The 20514-nt window shown below is 46.3% G+C and overlaps 1 protein-coding gene and 1 long non-coding RNA gene across 4 annotated transcripts in view; both read right to left on the bottom strand.

Annotated features, from left to right (window-relative positions):
- Window positions 1-5386, bottom strand: part of IGF1R (insulin like growth factor 1 receptor) — a 172652-nt gene extending 167266 nt beyond the window's left edge. The window contains exon 1 of one of the 2 annotated variants that reach the window (XM_068203641.1): window positions 4950-5386. In XM_068203641.1, the coding sequence (XP_068059742.1) occupies window positions 4950-5043 (94 nt within the window). In that variant the 5' untranslated portion in view covers window positions 5044-5386. The remainder of the gene's footprint in view (window positions 1-4949) is intronic. The other variant, XM_068203639.1, reaches the window with a different exon arrangement.
- Window positions 5387-16536: 11150 nt separating this feature from the next.
- Window positions 16537-20105, bottom strand: LOC137481746 (uncharacterized). 2 transcript variants are annotated; one of them, XR_011003639.1, is made up of 3 exons: window positions 19828-20105; window positions 18907-19550; window positions 16537-17400 (listed from the first exon to the last, which is right to left on the bottom strand). It is a non-coding gene; the product is annotated as an uncharacterized lncRNA (long non-coding RNA). The 2 variants fall into 2 exon arrangements; XR_011003640.1 differs by having other exon boundaries at window positions 20012-20089.
- Window positions 20106-20514: the final 409 nt, after the last annotated feature.

Genomic DNA, 20514 nt, shown 5'->3' with positions numbered 1-20514 from the left:
CATAAATAAAAAACAGCTGCTACTTGATAACATCCGAAAGCATTTCCAAATGTGAAAGCTTTACACTGAGCTCCAAGTAAGAATGTATTTAATTTCATAAACCAAAGTTCCAGGAATTTTTTCACTTGCCATCAGTTTTTCAAGTACAATAATGCTCATGAAGTTCATTAATTTAACTACAGATAATTCAGATAAATACACTAACTTCTTAAAAATAATTTAATTCAGCACATTTTGTAAGTTATGAACTTTAAAGCCATTACAGATGATGATCTAGATAAGTTGTTTGCTGTGTGGGATCACAAAGTTAACATCCAGTGTGAGAAAAACAGGTTTCCTGCATGTGTTATTGCCTCTCTCTCTCTCTCTCTCTCTCAAAGTTCAGGACCATAAACAAACTTCTCTAGAATGAAGTTTGCGGTAGCTCACAATTCACACAGATGGAGTATACACACAATATAATTAATCATTTAACAAAACTGCCTTTTCTGCTCTCACTGAGATAATCGTTCCAGTGATCACTGGTAAAATCTACCTCAGAGTAAAAAGAAAACAAAAATTACTGGGAAAGAGAAAAGGCATTAGTTAAACATGAACTGAAATTATCCTTTAAAGCTAATAGTTTCAGCCCTGAAATGGATTTTAATTTTAAATGTTAGATGCTTAAAAAAATTTCTCCTCCAAGATCTCCTTAGTAAATGCCAGTTTAGCAGAAAATTAAACAGGATTTGAAACAACTTTTCCCATAGTAACACATACTGACAGAAATTAATTATTTACAAATGAAGATAGATTAAAAAATCATCATGTGGATACTCTTTAACATTAGATTTTGTGTGTATCTTTCAAGATTAAAACAATTTCAGCATCAGCGGCGTGTGCTTTAACTATACCCTAGAATTAGTTTGGAGGAAAAACACGTCAGGGAAAAGCTGACACAAAAATTAACACAGTAGTTGATCATATCTGAGCAATTTCCCTATTAAACTAAATAAATCATGTCTTCTGTTGTGCTGAAGTCAATCTAATTGATCTGTCTTCTTGCTCTCGGCAGCCCCTTCCTTCCCTCACCTCTCAGAACATAAGAACAAAGTTAAATTTTCTTCACTTGACACACACAAAACCCCCCAGTGTTTCTCCCTCAAATGTTGGTTCAACACTGAAACTTCCAACACGCCCTTTTCCCACACCCATCCCTCTGCTTCCCCACGTTCTACACATTTTGCCTGATATTAGCTAAGTCCCTTCCATTTCCTAACCCTTTCAGTTTCTGACTCACACAAGCCTTTGCTCCAGTTCTGGTTTGCAAACCACAAGTCCAACCCAACACAATCAAGAAAAGGTCCAAGTACTGCCTGGCTCACTCTCCTTGCCCCGGACTCCAGGCACCATCACTCCCTGCACGCTTCCATCCTCTCCCCTTTCTGCTGAACCCCCTGATGCCAATTCCTCACTGGCTCTGGCATTTTCTATTCACAACCTCAATTCCAGCAGGAATTATCCAGCTCCCAGTTACCACTGTTCCCTAACCACTGGGTGTACAGGAAAATGCTGATGCAAAAGCGAGGTGTGTGTAACGCTGACACTCAGCAGGTCATGAGGGCTTTACTAAGCAACCTGGGAGAGAGATTAAGCATCAGCATGAGCTACTGTTCATTATCAGAAACACAACATCCAGCCTGGATAGACAAACAAAAGCTCCGCGCTAACATGAGCAGACCCATCAAGATATCCATCAATCTGAAGTATTATCACACCTAAAACCATTATTTTCCTTCTAAGTGTTTAACCCATTGCCTCCTAGACATTCCCTCTGTAAATACAGAGAAGGCTGAAAATCAAAACCCCCATCGTGCTCAAGGGAGAAAAGGAAGAAAACACCGTGTTTATGCCTCATCCTAAACCCACCCCCAGCATCAAATAGCCTCCAATAGTTGTAGCTTTACACATCAAATGCACGGGTATAGCATCACAAATTCTAGCTTAATGAAAGGTCTTCTCATTTCCATTTTTGTGCCATTCTAACACTATCTCAGGGAATTCTCAGCATTTTAAAATTAATTTTTCTGAATCAGAAGCTCTCCACTGAATGCAGCTCTCCACCTGCATTTTAAAGAGGTTTCTGTCACATAACTACACACACATTTTATATCATTTAGCATTAAAGGGATGGGTCTCTCCCCTCCAGTTGTAACTCCTTTGTATTCCTATTTAGGAATGCCTTGCTTGTTTGACCGAAAATGGAAGTGCCTTTTAGCTATGACACAGTATATATGAAAAACAAATAAAAATTAAGATTAATCTTCCTTCCACTATTGTGGGGAGAGAGAAGAATATGAAGAGATGTAAAACATCTGCTCTGGAGATCATTTTTCCCCCTAACAGCAAAATTCTTTCAGCAATAACTCGTGAAAACAAAGGCTATTAAACTGTAAACTACAAAGACAATCGATTAGAGGCAGTATTCAGCTAAGTCAAGTTTTTCAGCATATCTTCCCATATTTAAATGCCTGGATCTTCTTCAGAAGATATTTCATTTGGATGTTCATTTTAGGTAAGTGGTAACCACAAAGACTTCAGAGGACTAGAACCTAAAATCCTAACATACTCTTCCTGCATTACTTCATTGCTGGGTGCGCATTTTTATTTCAAGGTACTTTGTACCAGGTAAGACAAGGAAAACAATTTTAAGTGTGTACATCCTAGCAGTTTACGAATGCACCAAATCTCCTCCTCCTCCTCCTGTTCTGTTTCTTGACTCTACTGGATCCTTTGTAAGCCCTTCCCTGAAGAAGGGCACGGGGGTTTTGTTTTCGAACTTAAAGATTAATCTTCCTTCTTGAAAACAGCTCTAGCCAGAAAGTTCAACTCATGGAAGTAAGACTGCAGCTCTCCAGCCCTAGCTGGCCCAAAAGCCTAAACTGGGCCTCAATTTGCAAGGAGTTAATAGGCATTTACTGCCTAATGAAACATGATTATTTCTCAACATGCACTACAGGCTCCGTCTATGTGCTTCTTGCTCACTTATCTTTTTTTGTGTACTTAGCCTCACTGCAAGTGCATCCAAAGAACTTCCCTTTCTTTTCAATCTGAAACCACTACTTTTAGAAAAGCCCTCCTGGCCTCCTAAATTCTTTCCCTTAACATTTAACATGGAGAAATTTGATCTCCTCGTTCCTTCCCTCCAACAACGCGTATCTTTCTGAAAGGGAGAGGCACACAACAGCAGCTCCAGGAGTGTACTGAAAAACACACGGCAGAAGAAATTAAAGCATCAGGATGCAGTACAGGAACATCCCTGCTTCTGCAGACGCTGAAGGAGAGGGAGCACTGCTTAAAATGGTTGGGCTCCAAGGCACATTTACCATCTCCTCGTCTACAGAGATACTCCAGGAAACAAGGGAAGGCTAATTTCATGCAAGAGATCCTCAATCCAGCGTGAGCCCGACATACCAGGAGAAAACCGATCAGCCCCGGGATTAATCCGGCGATGATTGCAGTGTAATCAATGGCAGCGCAGCCCTCCCTGCCCCCTCGATTCCCCCTGCGCCCGAGAGGGGCGGGCACTGCAACACAATCACAGGTTGGAAACGCACAAAAACAAAGTCGGGGCTCTGGCAGCTCCCGAGCGAGGCGGGCGGCCGCGGGGATGGGCTGAGGATCCGCGGCAGGAGGGAGCCGGGCCCCGCACCACGGTCCACGTTCTCCCGGTGTTCCCGGGGAAGCGGCTCGCACGCTGCTCCAGCCTCGGCGCTGGCTGCAACACGGCCGCTTAGAAAAATGCATCACCCTAAGATCGCAGCCCGTTCCGCCATCAAACCTTTCTATTTACGCACAAACGTCAATGTGCGAATTAATTATCTGTTTAAAATTAACGGCAGCCTGTGACCTTTAGATTGCGGGATGCCGCCGTAATTCCGCACCCCGCGCACAGCGAGTGAAACCCCTCCTCGGCGGCAAAAGGCAAGGCGTTCATTTCCAGGAATTCCTCACTCACTACGGCAGGTTACTGCATACAGCCTCTAAATATTGACAGAGATCAAGCTCCTTCCATGCGGGGAAGGCGAGCGCAGTCCTTCCCAGCCCGCGAGTGTTTACTACGCAGCTCGCAGCCCTGGCTGCGGCGTCTGAGCGCTGCCCCGCGCTCGGGGGGGACACAAAGGAGGGGCACGGCCCCCTCCGCCGGGCTCGGGGCTGCGGCGCTGCCGACCCGTGTGTACAACCGGGCAGCCGCCTCCCGGGAAGGAAGGCGGGCATGGCAAGGGAGGGAGACGCGCAGCCCCGGGTTGTTAAACGTGCTCGAGGAGGAGGAAAACACGCAGAGCCCCGCGGGCAGGGGCGAGACCCGCTCGGCGCCGCGGCGGGAAACGGCGCGAGCCCCGGGAGCCCCCCTCACAGCCACGGGCACGGAGCCCCTCGCACGGAGCCCGGCACGAACAGGGACCCCCCCCCGCCACGGACAGGGAGCCCCTCGCACACAACCCAGACACGCAGGGAAGCCCCTCACGCACACACACACACACACACGGCGAGGGAGCCCCTCGCACAGGGAACCCCCTCACACACACAGGGAACCCCTTCGGCAGCCCCCTCACACACACAGGGAGCCCCTCACACACACACACCCCCAAACACAGGGAGCCCCTCACGCGTCCACACACACGCAGGGAGCCCCCCCATCACCAGCCCACTCACACACATTCATACAGGGACCCCCCCGCACATACACGCACAACACCCACATAAACACACACACGCGCACGTTTACAGAGGGACCCCCCCACACACACAGGGAGCCCCCCACACACACAAACACGGGGACCCCCTCACGCCCCCCCAAACACACACAGGCAGCCGCCGCCCTCGCCCCCTCCCCGGCAGCCCCTGATTCGGGGGCTCCCTCACCGCGGGGTCCCTCGCCGCACCCCCCGGGCACGCACTGTACTCACTTTCCCCATTTGTTGGCCACAGACAAAGTGCGGCGAAAACGAGCAGGAACCCCCAGACGACGGCGAGGGACCCTCCTCCAGCGCCAGACTTCATTCCTCTTTCTTTAATTGGACAAAATCCCCCTTTCCGAAAACAAAACAAAGCAAAAAGAAGTCCAAAATTGTTCGCTTTCTTTCCTCTCCCCGTTCTCTAAAAATAACGAGCGGCGGAGGAGCAGCGGGGCAGGGTAAATAAATCCACGTTGCCTCAAGAAATGAAGGGAAAAAAAAAAAAAAAAAAAAAAAAAAGCCACGACCCTTCGGAGCGGCAAACCGGAGGGTTGTTGAGGTCCCTTGGTGTTGATCTTCCGGAGCAACCACACCAAAAATACACAGATATTCACGATGTATTAACGGCAACAACAAGGCATGGAAGCCCCGGGGCGACGCTGTCTCCGGGGCGGCGGGGCGGGCTCGGGGCGGCGGGCGGGGGGCGCCGCCGTCTCCCCTCAGCGCTGGCTGCGGTGGTACATCGTGCACAGGAGCCGCAAACACGAGGCACATCGGGACTGGCAGTCGGCATCTTCAACCTCCATTTTCAAACACCGCACACACGCACACACACAGAGACACAAAAACTGGGAGGGCCGCGGAGGGAGGGGAAGGGGGGGGCGCGACCCAGACAATCCTATTACAAAACAACAACAGCTCCGCCGTCCCCCCGCGCGGGGACGGGGCTGCCCCGGCGGGATCCCCGCGGCTCCGCGCCCCGCTCCGCCGGGGAGGGTGGGGGGGACACCCCACGCACAACCACCACCCACAACAACACCGCCGCCGCCACCACGAGTCCGGCTGCCTGCAGAGGCTCGAAATGCAGAATTTGGGTCGAAAATGAATTAAAAAGGCTTCCCCCCTACTCCTCCTCTTCCTCTCCTCGGCGCGGCTGCCACAAGGTCCTTCTCAAAAAAAAAAAAAAAAAAAAAAAAAAAAGGGGGAAAGAAAAAGGAAAAAAAAAAAAAAAAGCCGAATCCAGGACACACACACAAAGCAGCAGCAGCAGCGGCAGCAGCAGCGGGGCGAGCGGAGCGCTCAGCACCCCGCCTCCTCCCCCCGCAGCTCTCCTCTTCGCATCCCTCCGAGCCGCCTTGCCATCGCGGCGGGGGCGGGGGGGAGGAGGACGACGACAACAACAACAACAACAAAAACCACCCAGCACCCAGCAGCGAATTTGTAAATCCTTTTCTTTTTTTTTTTTTTTTCTTTTTTTTTTTTTTTTCTTTCCCTTTCCTCCCTTTCCTCCTCTTTTCCCTCCTCCTCTGGGTGCGCGCGCGCTGCGAACCTTCCCCCGGCGCTGCCCAGCCCAAGGCAGGGGGAGGGGGATCCGGGAGAGGTGTGGGTGTGTGGGTGTGTGTGTGTGTGTATGTGTGTGTGTGTGTGTGAGCAGGGGGGGCTGCGGGGGGCGAGGAAGGCGATCCGGTTTGCTGAAGGTCAAACCCCAGGAGCTTGTTGCGAAGGGTCTGTAATTCCTCCGGGGAGGGAACGGGGCGGGGAGGGAGCCGGGGGGGAAGGGTCTGCTGCTCCTCCCGATTAATTCGCCGCTTGCTTGCTGCAGGGTTCGCAGCGCTCTGCTGCCGCGTCTGCCCACCCCCCAATCCTCCTCCTCCTCCTCCTTCTCCTCCGCGCTGCCTCCCTGTGCACGACGGAGAGTGAGCGCTGGTAAACAAGAGCTCGGCGTCGCTCCGCCGCCGCTTCTCCGCTCTGCGGCCGCGCGGGGACGGGGCTGGCGCCCGCCTTCCCTTCCCTTCCCTTCCCTTCCCTTCCCTTCCCTTCCCTTCCCTTCCCTTCCCTTCCCTTCCCTTCCCTTCCCTTCCCTTCCCTTCCCTTCCCTTCCCTTCCCGCGCGCTCCCGTTCCCCCCCCCCGCGGGTTCCCCTCGCCCAGGCGGCGGCGCCGGCGGCGCGCGCGGAGGCGGCGGCGGCGCGAGCGAGCGCCGAGAAAAACCCGGAGCGGAGCGGGACCGGGAAGATGCTGCACCTCGGGATGCTGCGGGGCCGCCGCTGCTCCTGCCTCTGCCCCGGCCTTCCCTAACGGGGAAACGGCAGAAGGAGACCTGGAGGATGTGCAGCGAGCATCCTGCGGGGTGGCAGGAGAGCCCACGAGCGAGCCCTGCCAGTGGAAACACTGCTGTGTTCCTGACAAATAAATAAATTAATTAATTTAATGTAATTAAACATATAAAAAAGGCAGGGATGGGGTTAGGAGGAAGGAAAAATCCATAGCTGCGATTTTTACATGGCATGCTTATTTATGTATGGCATTTAGTGGAAGCTGCTCCTCAGTTTCATACTGAGAGCAGGGCCAAGGGCTGACCCCGGAGCGCTGCTCCCAGGGATGCAGGTCAGGAGCAAGGGACAGGGATGCCAAGGCTTGGCCCAATGCAGGGGACAAACCAGGGTGGAACATGTCCCCATTCACACTCACCATCCTCCCCTCGCGCGCTCACTGTCCCCATCCAACGCTCCAACATTGTCACTCCGTTCCTCAGCTGTTCGCTCGTATCCCTCAATGACATTGGGCACCCGGGCCCCAAATGGTGGGGACACGGCATGAGTTGAAGCAGAAAAGGTTTGGGCTTTTCGGAATCGGAAGACGTGGGCCGTGTTCCCGCTGTTTCGCCGGAGCTCGTAGTAGCCATGCTGCGCGGCATATGGGTGTCCTGAGTAATCACAGATTTGTTGCAATACTTTGGCATGGGGAGATAGCAAAATGATGCTGAAGTATAAGAAAGCAGACATCTGCGAGCATTAGCTATATTCTAGGTGGTTGGTTTTTTTTTTAATAAGTACATTAAGAAATTCGCAAATGCCATATTATTAATGCAAATGTCAAAATTAAGGTTTTACATTTAAATTCTTCTTGAGCATCTTGTATTAAGATATCCTTCATTGATGCTACCCCATCATTTCCAAAAACCTTGTACTGTACATGCTTTTCTTCTTGTAGTTTTTCCATCCATTCTTCTACTGTTTGCCTTGTGAGAATGGTCCTGTTGTCTGAGTTACTCATTGGCTCTCGTACCCCTTAGGAAAGATGGAAATGTTCAATTCTGTGTCACAGAAATTGAAGGGAAGAACATCATTGAGTACAACAGGGCCAGGATTGCCACACGAGAACACCTATGCAGGACTCTGTCAATAATTCAAGAAAAACTCAAAACTATGTGCATTTGGGTGGTAGCACAACCCTCCTGAGATTCCCTGTAGGAAAATCAGGCATTTTCACCTGAAACCATCCTGGACTGCCTCATGTGTGGTTGGTTGATTTTATCAACCACACCCAGGCTCTCATGGCCTCAGATTGAACCAGAGAGATCTTCATGTGCCATAAATTTTTACTGTTGCTGGGTACAGCTGTGGCTGCTACGGGCGCCAGTTCTGAGCAGAACAAGTGTCCTTTCTGTGCATGTCATGGCATTGATGCAGCATAAATTGTAACCTCTTATTTGCCAATTCATGTATTGTTGTGCAAAGGCAGAGCTGAAGTGGGAACTGCATGTCTATCCTTCATCATTCTGCTGTCATAAAGAACCTTTATTTTTGTCAAAAAGCCTTTCTTTCATTACTTTGGCGAATAGGGTAAGTCATGGACAAGCCCGTTGTACTGGGTGATATACAGGCAGAGAGCAGAAAGATGTGCTGTGCCCCCAGGGAGCTTCCAGTCTCATATAAACACAACCCTATAGGTGTTGTAATGTAGTTTGTTTCTGGAATCTGTTGGATTCTTTAAAAAATTTTTTTTAAATATGGTAATAACAGCACATTATTGAACAGGAGGCATTTGCCATGCTCTCCATCCTCCTGAGCTGCTGATGTGAAATCCATAATTTGTAGTTATCTGGCTGGATTCTGACAGGATGTCTTTACTTTTATTCTGTGGAAGTATGAGGGAGGAATCCCTTTTTCTGTGAATGCCCAGGTGCCCATAGCTCTGTTCTCTTAACCTCTTTAGAGGAGAGCTGTGCGCAATGTTCAGCTTTCCTCATGCTTTTCTGCCATGTTCAGCAGCTTCCAGTGCCAGCCAGGCACTTGCACGTGCTCAGCTTTAGTGCACCCTTTCAATCAGATCTGGCTCCTCTATGTTGGCATCTTTCTCCAGGAGGGCTCCTGTTCTTTTCAGTGGAGATATTTAAATCAGGATTTTTCAACATGTACAACCACACCATGGTTATATCCTTGACAATGAAAACCTCAAGCACACTGTCCCCGTACCATGTGCAAAATTAAAGTTATAATTTGGACAAATTAATTTTCATAACAATGTGCTTCGTGATGAAATCATAAAATGGTGGCTCCTCTTCTCTGTCCTGTTGGTTCTACAATCATTCCTCCTCTATGTTTGCACTAGGCTTTGTGCTCCCCCTTTGTCCACTGCTGGTTTGTGGTCCCTGAGATAGATGGACAGAAAGAAACACCTGGTTACACGCACACATTTTACCCTCTAGAGCGTGATGCTGAATACCACCAGCATACCTGTGTCCTGTTTAAAATGCCACTAAAGTGGAAAACTCAGGAAATGTGGCAGTGGGGATGAAACAACGTGGTTAAAACAGCCACTGACCCCAGTCTCTCAAAACATATATCTGCCCAAGGCAAATATCCTCATACTCAGCCATACTTTTGTTTTAACAGCAGCCTCACCACTGCTTTCTGGGGCCACCACTGGGGAGGAAGAGGCCTCACTCATTCCCCTGCCTCGGTGCTCGGACTCCGTATAGGCTTGACTAGACTTTATTTTGGCTTCTGCAGCACATTCAGGGCAGCCTGACCTCTTTACCAGACGCTTGCTTGTCATAACCTTTATGCATCTGAACATTTTGTGTTACCGGCAGAAGGGAGCTGCTGAAATTTATTCTCCTGCCTTCTCCAGTCGTGTCAGCTCCCCGGGATGAAGGTCAGCCATCACGGAGCACTGCCTGTGTCTGCTCCAGGGGCTGCTTTTTGGAAGGTCTCTGCAGCTCCTGGCATGGCCCTTGCCATGGGCCAGCAGTGGAGAGCACCCACTGCAGCCACCTCGTCTGCTCCAGGAGCTGCTGGTGCTGCCAGCTCGCCTTGTTCAGCCTCTGCTTCAGGCTGAACATTCTCGTTGTTGGGAGGTGTGGGCAGGTAAGAGTTCCAGGTGGGAATTGTGCCTGGGTGAGTGATACATCTTTTACACAGCCCAGGGAGTGTGTTTTGTACATCTGAAAGACAAACAGAAATCCTTGGAATTCACTCTTTTCCCCCCTCCAGATCTCCCCTTATAAACAGCATTTTATGGACTCATAACAAGCCAGGCAAAATGTGGGTTGCCCCTTTCTACCAGGTTTTTCACTTTTTGCCAGTTTTTGCTCTGTATTGAATCACACCCTGTACCAATGACCTTCACGGGCACCTGACTGCAGGAGGATGCTCGGTCTCCTCCCTGCTAGGGGACAGGAGCACAGCACACCTCAGATAGATGCTGGGTGGGCAGGTTGACATTATTAACTCCTGTGTCTGTAGAGCCTCTCTGGCCTCTGACCATCTTCTCTTTCCCAGATCTGCAGGAATAGGGTAGAAGTGAACATCTCACTGTAACATTGAGAGGGCTGTGCAGAATCCTGCAGCTGCAGGAGAACAACCTCTTAGGACAAAGACAAGGAAAAAAAAACCCCAACAACTGGACACGTTTGATGTGTGAAAGATTTAACTACCAGTGAGCTAATCAGATAGACCCAAATGAAGGATATTTCTTTGACACTGAGTGATTTCTATTTCTCCTGGCCCTAAAACTACTGCAAGCAGGAGCTGAAGATTGTTCCCTTCTGGAGCAAAGAAAAAGCAGAAGGAAGAAAGGGTACTGTTTATTACCTCTTTCCCATACACATCCCTCCTTCAAACCAGGGATATGCAGTTACATGGATGATTTAAGGGCAGCAGCTGAGTAGGAATAACTATAAAATTCATGTTTTAATAACAACAACAATAATAAGCACACAACAGCATTTATAACCCTAGTTACAGGCCTGAGATATCATATCCATAGCAACTGCAGCAAGCGGTGAATGCCATATATTTAGAGTTCCCGTGCACCTGCCTAAAATAGCCACTGATAAATTATGCTGATGTTTGTGCCTTTTTGACAGGGTTTTAAAGGGCTGTCGATGCACTCTGCAGCCACGCCGAGCCCTTGTGGCACGGCACAGCAGCAGTCAAACCCCTTCCCTACCGGACCCCGTGCCTGTGTCCCCTCTTGTGCTTCTGGGTGTGAGAAATTAGTGACAAAAGGCACCTCAAAGGTGAGCAGAGTGAGCCAGAGGTGCAGGGAACCAGCTGCTTCCAGCACCTGTTGGTTCCCCACTCCGGCTGTCAGAACCTGCCTCCCGTTAATGGATGGAATTAATAAACTGTTGCAGTTAATTAGGGCTCTATCCTGCTGCTGTTGCAGGCCGTGTTGAGGTGATCATGCTGCATATTAATGGCGTGTGTGTAAATAGTTTACAAAGAGTTAATGAGTGGCTGGGAGGTGTTGGAAGATGTGGCCAGTCAGTTGTGGAGACTGGTGCAGAGTCCAACAGGTCAATTGTGTGCTTGTAACCGTGGCTTATGAGCATCCACCAGGCCATCTGTTGATGTGCTTATTACATTTTATAGCACAAACTCCCGATGTCTGCAACATGCTTATAACAGCTATTAATCTTGTATTATTAACTCTTTCAAAGCAACATGTATTTGAACTTCAACGTCACCAGCAGGGATTTCACCAGCTAACAAGGAGAGGGATCTGATTTTTACCCCATGTACTGTGCAGCAAGGGTCTGTCCCTACTGTATTATGTGATATTTGCATTGACCACTTTGGGTTTTCACATATTAAACTTAAATATGAACGTACATGAGTCCTATGGAGCATGAAGCAACCTGGTCTAGCAGAATGTGTCGCAGCCCCTGGCAAAGGGGCTGGAAAGAGATGATGTTTAAAGCCCCTTCCAACCCAAACCATTCCAGGATTCTGTGAAGCAGGCCCAGGGAAGATGTGATGCTCTGAGGGACGTGCTCGTATCAATACCTGGAAGAAACTTGCTGCATTTTCCAATTGATTAGTAACATCATCACTAGATCTTATAATGTGTTTATAGGCAATTAAATGTCACAGTTCATTTGTAAGGAGAATAGTTACGGCTGCTGTGAAGAAAGAAACACAGGTACAGAATTGACTCCAGTGACTTTAAGCTCACCCCTGTTACCTGCAGGAGAATTAGAAGAGCCCAAAATGTTCTATTTTTGGGGGGGGGGGGGGGATGTTGTTTTTTTTTAAAGTCCTTACATATACAATAATTTATTTATGACAGATTTCAAAATAAAATTCTTGTTTATCTCTACATTTGCAGTTGAGTCAAGATGGAGCTGAATATATGAAAGTTAAGATTATTTGTTCCAGTTTTGCAGAACATAGAAATGGAACCCAAAATAAAGTAAACAGAGGATTAAATAGGACTAAACAATGGCATTATAGGCTGTAGGTATTCATTTATATCAAATATTTGATAGAGTTCTATACAGAATAAAAGGACCTAAACATTATAAAAGCACAATATATACAAAAATACATGCTTTTATTTAACCACATTTCCATCACTTCAATTACATGCTATCATCAAAATTCCTTCAAACCTAAGGAACTCCAAACTATCTTATATTTACAAGAAGAAATAAAATGTTTATTCAAAAAGATTATGGAAAAGCACAGCCTTAAGACTAATAAATTTTATCTTCAGCATAAAAAGAAAAAAAAAAAGTTTCTGAAAATTGTTCGAGAAAAAAAACCCTGACTCCTTCTTGGCTGAAATAAGATTTTTTACTTCCTCTAAATTCCAGGGCTGGGCAGGTATTTTTTCAAAGACATCAAATTATGGATTGGATCAAATTGGATTTTAGGGTAAATTAATGTGCAACCCTGAATGGCTGCATATACATCTAAATCATATTGCAAATGCTTTAAGGCTGTTGGAACATATTTCCAGGTGGTTTGGGAATGTGTAAATATTAGCACATTCTGAAGGCTGGTTTTAAAAGGCCCTTCATACTCGATAGGTCTTGACATCAATTTTCCCCTAATTTGCTCTGTGTGTGTGTGTGAGTGCTCTGTGTGACCACCGTGGATTTTAAAAGGGATGACTCATATGGGTTTAGTGGTAGAAGGAATATTGGGCTAGAGATGGAGGGCATGGAAAGAAAGTTGTTAATCATAAGCAGCTTGGAAAAGAAATATTAAAACAGTTTTTTTCCAGGACAAGCCAACTACAAGAAGTTACAATATTCCTTTGAAAGATGGGTTTGCATCACATCAGCACCCAGGGCACTCACTGCCTTTAACCCCTTCCTCTGTCCTTGCCCTTTTTCCACGTGGGAGTGTTCAGAGTGAGCACAATGCCCCTGAAATGAAGTGTCTCCTTCTCCACACCTTGTTTAGAAAACTACTGCATTTAAATAAATTAGTCAAATATAGAAGGTTCTTGGTTTGTGTATCAGAGAAATTAACTAGAAATATGAGCTTCAAATGCTTTCAAACTTTAGGTTAAATCAGAATACAGGCTGTGGATCTAATGCTGGATTTATTTAGAATTTTGAAAGAATTAAAACTGACTAGTTTTGTAATGCAGGGCCTCCAAAATTATTTCTTGTGTTGTGCTCTTAACTTTCTCTTCCTGTGCTTCCACTACCTCCAAACCACTTGCCAAGAACACGTGTGCTTTCCGAGGAGACTGGTGCCATTATATAGCAATTACTCAAAAAATGGACTTTGAATCTCACTTGTTTAAATCCCGGTTACCAGCCAATTATAACCCCAACAGAGACAAACTGGCTCCTTTACATAATGCCTTTGTTAACTCCTCTGTATTCAGTGCCACGTGGATGCATTCAAGCTACTGCTTTTTTTTCTGGATGGACTCCTCTAGCCTGTCTGGACTTTTATTCTGCCCCTGGAGACAGTCACAGCTTAAATTCCATCCAAACTGGGAAGATGTAGAACAGCAGCTCTTGAGACCAACCATCAAATAGTTTGTATAAATACAATATACCCTCTTTAGTGACTTAGGACCACTTTTCCTGCAAGTTAACAAGCATTTGGGATAATTTAAATATTTATCCAAATAATTTGGATGAACCAATCAAAGCATTTCCCCTCGTATCTCTCCCAGCCACACACTCCCCATTTTCTTCTCTCACAGCATTTCTGGAACTGGTATTCATGCAAATGAACTGGGGGAACACTGACAATTTGTCCTTCAGCGTCGTGTGAGCTTCTGGACTTGTTTTGTGCAGGAGAGTTGTCATTTGTCTGGAAGTTCCCATAGTGAATTTATTGGTCTTCTGACATTCCTGGCGCCAGGTCTGCATTCCCACAAAACAAGCCAGAAGAAACTTTGGAAACAGAACCCTTATAGTATCCACATATTGGGCCATATTCAACTCCAAAGTCAGCAGGTGCAACTCCCATTGATTTCAGTGGGAATTCTGTCGGCTTAGGCTGGAGCTGAACTTGGTCCATAGTATATGGCACCTTTCCCAAAAACTCTCTTCACTGGATGCTGGGAATGAACCAAAGCTTAATACACTTCTCTGCTGTCCCTAGGAAAGGAATCAGTCTGTCTTTTCAACAGACTGTAGAGAAAAAAATACCTGCCAGTCTTGCAGAGCTGCTTTTGCCATTGTGCCCCAGTGTGAACATCTGACACGTTCTCTGGAACTCACACTTCCCCTTGTCTAAAGAAGGTCTGTCCAAGATATCCCTTTTCTTTTTTAACTGAGGCTTAAAAGGCAGAATTCATTTTCTCTTTTTTTTTTCTTCATGACACAGTATTTCTTATGCAACGATTTTTAAACATCACTGTAAAAACCTTCAAATGCAAATAATTTCAGAAAGAATCTCTCCTGAAAAGGAGCATGATTTTGTCTGAAGAAGTGTTCTTTCTGCTAAGTCATCCTACAGAAGAAAATAGCATCAGATAACGTTTTATTTAAATCCCTGAAAGAGGAGGGAAAGCTCTCAGGTGGATTTTTAAGACCCTCACATTTTGGGATGTGTCGCTGAAACTGAACATATGCTTAAGTACATTCTTAAATAAGACCCTTTGAATGAGGTCTTACATAACTGTATCTTCATACCAGAGGATTTGCATTTTGTAGTATTTGCAACAGCAAGTGTAGAAAAATTAAAATAGCATTATAATCTCCAGGCAAAATTATGTGTGGGTTAAGGCATGAGATTCCGATTCGTCAGCGAAATCTGGTGAGAGCAGATTTTTCAGGGGGATGTCCATCATCGTAGGGGCAGGTTCTTATCAGGCAGGGCTGTTCTCACAGGAGTTTGGCATAGATTAGTTTATGTAAATTCAAGATAAACTGCTGAGTGAGATAGGAGGATGCCTGGCTACTTTCCCCACCTTCTCAATCCAGATAGAAATAACCGAGACGAGGCCACGTCCTCACCTGCTCGAGTGGAGTTGTCAAAATGTTCCTCCCCTCATTTAGTCCCACCACACTCACTGTCAAACATGCCTTTGAAAAATCCTCTTGTAGGCTTCTAGTTGGCAGAAATCTGCCCGTGGACATTTATGAAATGTTATTTTCACTTTCCAACATGCAAACCTGCAGGAATTTTCCTGAGGAGGCAGCAGGGCAGTTCCATCAGAGAGAGATGCGTGGCAGGGGTGCTAGGGAGAGTCAAGGTATTTTCTCCCTCATTTTTCTTTCTAGGTGGTGGCTTTTCCTTCACTTCAAATACTCACAGTAGCAGCTCTTGCTCCCCAATCAAAAAAACCAAGCCATAATTGTGGGATCTTCTAAATTGCTTTTAATCCAGATTATCGTTTATATTGTTATTATATTTATAGGTAGACCCCTCAGAACAGATTTCTGGCGTAACACATTAGCTCTGTAGTCTCAAGGGCTATGAAGAAATGTATAGAAGTTGCACCCCTGTCCAGTGTGTTGAGGGGAAATCAAGGCAAAGGTTTGGAGAGCAGGAGGAAGGATTTTTACAAAGCCCCTTCCTCCAAGGAGCCAGAGGGCAGGATTGTAATTCAGCGGTGCCACTTGGTGCTTCATGCACCTCAAACACCATATAACTCATAAAATGTATTAAAGAAATATCAACTTCTTCAACAAACCCAGAGGAACCATGAACAAAGTTCCCAGGGGAAAAAACTGTGAGATTCCTGAGTTAGAAGATTGAGCAGGCAATGGTGGAAGATGTGGTCTGTAAAGCAGCATTTCAAACTTTCTGCTGGTCCTAAACACCATCCTGCATCAGTTCAAACCAAAGAATTTCCTCACTAGAAATATATGTGCAGAGCCTGAAATGGGGAGAAAAGTATTTCATAAATTACTGTGAAAAGCATCTTCTGATTTTACCAAGTCTGAAACACCTCAGGAAAAGGCTTTGAAGAATATCAGCTTTTGGGGCTGGGGGGTGTCATTGCTCCTGAAGAACAAGAACAGGTCTGTACAGTCACTTCTTTTCCTCCTGGATCCCAGGTCCTGGCATTTAAACACTGAAACCTCCTGGTTTCTCCACATGTCCCCACAAGCCACTCTGGCTGTGGTGATGGTACAGGAATTTTATCCCATGTGCTGTAATTCTGTCCCTTGTAAAGCCCAGCACTGTGGAGCAGGCACAGTAAACTGAAGACAATCAAGGTCTTTGAGGGTAATATGAGGTTTTTATGTGTTTTTATGTGTTTAGCAGCTTATGGTGCTGTATAACTTCAGAGCCCAAATGCGGCAGTGGCCTCTTCAGATCACACTATTAATATCAGATAATGAGCAGTGCTGCTGCTCCTGAATTCTGGCACAGCAGGGGGAGATTTCCAGCACCCCCAGTCCCCAGGATCAGTGTCATCCTCTCCAGTGGGAGCTGGGCAGTGCTGCTTGGGATTGCAGTGCTGTCAGTGAGGCTGAGGGGGAGCATTCTGCAGTGGTGCAGGTGTAGCCAAAGATGGGAATTTGGCTTATTTGCTGCTAGGGATGACCTACATTGCAGCAGCAGAGACATTTTCAAAGGGAGAATAAGTCTTCTTTGCTCATGGCACCCATCCAGGTTTTTTTATCTAAGAACAAGCTCTCCTCCACACTTTAACCCCAAGTCAGGACTCAAGGCCACCTCCATAGTGGCACATCCCACAGTGTGTACCCAATAGCCCAGATCAAATCAACATTTTGAGAACTTATTTTCCACCTGTCCCAATGAGACCACTCCTCAAAATCAGCTTGTCCTTGTTCCTGCAAGGGAATAATCAAGATTTGAGCTATATTACAACCCTCTCCCCACTCAACTTAACATGGATGATGATCTTCTCAGCTCTGGCATTTGGCACTTCTGCAGCCTCCAGATTCTTGTGAGGGTCCAGAGAGCAGAACTTGCCTCCATCTTCCCATCTGCTCTCTGAAAATAGCTGGAAATGAAGGTTAAAAACTGCCTTGCCTTTGGGCTTTACTTTCCTCTGCCTCTCTATAGGAGTCACAGGAGCATCGTGCCTAGAGCAGCCTCCTGGCACTACACAAGCCTTAGCAGCTGATCACAGGCTGGTGTGCCTGAAATATTTTCCTGCTATTCCATTCCTGTGGAAGGACTCACCAAAAAAAAAGAGAAACCAAAACCCTAAACCAATCTAGAAACACCCAAAACCGAGTAATCCCTCCAAAAATCAGCTGGAGAAGGTTTCTGAGGTCACTGTTGGTGGGTAGGATCAAGCTCGGCTTGCATTGCCTGTGTGGTTTTATGGGATGCTCCTGCACTTAGGAAAAGTAGGGGTTAAATTACTCTTTTTCCCAGATTTTTTTTTTTTTTTGGAAGGATGACTGAGCAAGAAGCAGCACTGTGACTGCAATGCATCCCTTATTTCCCATCAGTAAGAGGTGTGTGAACAGCAGTGGAAAATGACAGGAACAGTGTTTGTACAATGCATTGCCACTTCGGAAAATTTGGGTGCTGGTAATAAACTGTCACATATGCAGGGCTAACACAAATTAAGTCTGTGGTACACCAAATGTCATCACATTTTCAAATTGAGAGCATCTTGCTCAGAAGATCTTTTTCATTTTAAGTTCCCAGTGCCTTGAAACAGCTCCCCAGCAGCAGACATGTCCCAGCACCTGAGCAGTGAGCACAGGACAGAAGGGAATAGTAGAGACCAGGTTTTTTCCCCATTAGTGGTATTTTGCTCCTTCCCACACTAATTGGAATTCAGATAATGTTAACATTTCCATTCTTATGTTAAAATTAATAGTAGACTGCTGGTATTTCAGCTAGACATTAATTGTATAATATTCATACGACAAATGCTATTAGTTTTAGAAATCTTCTAGATAAACTTATATAAATTTGTCACCACAAACCCATGAAAAAACTTTCATGCATATTAATTAGGGCTTTTCTATAGTAATGCCAGAATCCCGAATAGTCCAATGCTAACTGCCTACTTCTAAATGAGAAGGGGAATATCCAGCTGTGTTACTCCATTCTTTCAGTCTTTTTTTCCTCCTAATTGTAAGCCTGGCATTTCTCACCAGCGTGTAACACTGAAGAAATTCCCTTCATACCAGGACTGTCTGCCACACAATGTGTTGTATAACAGGTTAATATTTTACAGCTATTATCTGACTGCTATTTGAATTTGAGTGATTAGAAAAGGAGAAGAAAACACACACAAGTCTTCTGCAGAGATCGAGTGAACAGCTGGGATACACCTTCCCAAATCCACAGGAGGTAGCAGAGCCTTTGAGGCCGTTTCAGCCGCAGGAAACTCTGCAAGCCCGGTTCCTCCCAGTGAAACCTCACTGGTAGCAGCCTAACAGCAGTTTTCGGGGGCCAGACCCTGAGCTCAGCTCAGGGGCCTCACGTGGGAAGGAAAACAAAATAATTGCAGACATGCTGGGGGAAAAGTGCAGCTTTATGTTACCTGCCAGCCCTGCCCCACCATGGCATCCTACCCCATCATTGCCAGCCTCTGGGCTCTCAGCTGCCATTCACATTCACTCTGAACCAAGAATTGTCTCTTCAGATGTCCTCTGTACTCCTCATGTTTTGGTCCTGGACAGAAGCAACCCCTGCTCCCTTCCTTTCCCATGACACAGAGATAAACTCATTTCCCACTGCTGGTCCCTCTGGCTGGGATTGCTGCCCACCCTCCACACCTGCACATTCCCTTCACAAACCCCTCCCTGTGCTGCAAGGGAGAGGAGCTCCCCAGCTGGCATAACCCATCAGAGATCCATTGAAGTCACCTGTCTGATGATCTTCCTGGATATTCCATTGTAAAAACCTCATGGCAGGTTTTATTGTCATGCTGTTTGCATTAGAGGGGCAAGCCAGATGTTAGGATCATTACTCGATTGTCCCTTGAAGATTCTACCAACCCAGCTTTCCTTCCAGCCCTCCATTACCTCCTCAGCTATTCCATGCCTTACCCAAACAAGTGTTTGAAGGTCAACTTATTTTCAAGGCGAGCCTGCAGTTCTAATCCAAGCCTCTTTTCTAAAAGAATGCACCAGCCTGACTATGAAGCACAAGCTGGTTCAGTAGGAAACACACTCAAGAAAGCTCCTTTAAAAAAAAACAGAACAAAACAAAACATACTTGAGAGGTGAAACTACTTATTTTAGTAATGAAATGTTACACATTAAAGTAAATAAGTACTTAGCAGTGTACAAAATGCCAGAAACTCTTAGACATCCACTCTTTACTCATGACTGTTAGAAAATGACTTTCACAAATGTTCTGCAGTGCTTTGTGTAACCTGAGTTTCCCCATTTCCCTTCATTGTATCCCTTTGTGCAATACAGATTTGTAAATCATTCCAGGAAACTTTATATTAACTCACAAGAGCCCTCCAAGACAATATCCTGTAATTTCCACTGGTCTGAGTCAGACCTAGTCATATCAGCTCAGAAATATCCGTGACCTTTAGGTGTCATTTTCCTTCTGGTGATCACAGAAAACCAAAGTAACTTCTGGATAAAGTTTTGCTTCTTGATTTGGAAGGAGGAGGTTTTGCCCATACTCACAGCCCAGCTGAATTCACACTGAATAATTTCATTATGCCTCTGTAAATTCCCCTTACAGCTTAAAAGGCACCGGGTATTTTTCTTCCATTGATTACAGCTGAGTAGTCTAACGCAGCTGCATTTCAATGGAAGTGAAGTGATTCCTTTATATCACAGCTATTTTGCCAAGAGCATATGGTGTGAGGTGGATGAAAAGGAGAGTATTGCAGGCAGCCACAGCAGAGCCTCATCCATCACACCCTGAGCCTCCCAGAGCAGCATTTTCCTGTCTCCCCATCCCTCACCACCTCCTCCTTGCTGGGATGTGCAGTGACAGGAGCACTCCCAGTGTCCCTCAAGCAGCCCAGACATCCCATCCTCTGCTTTGTTCCAGCCCCAGCTCAGCAGAACCCGCTTCCAAGAGCAAGAAAAGCTGATGCATCATGGCTGTAGAGGAAACATCAGTGAGGGTGGCTGTGCCTTCCCATCCTCCCTCATGCAGTGTTTCAACCAAGCAGCCAAGG

The sequence above is a fragment of the Anomalospiza imberbis genome, chromosome 13, assembly GCF_031753505.1.
Source record: "Anomalospiza imberbis isolate Cuckoo-Finch-1a 21T00152 chromosome 13, ASM3175350v1, whole genome shotgun sequence".
NCBI lineage: Eukaryota > Metazoa > Chordata > Aves > Passeriformes > Viduidae > Anomalospiza > Anomalospiza imberbis.
Note: the sequence above shows the minus strand (reverse complement) of the source record. Positions and strands in the feature narration are given on the sequence as shown.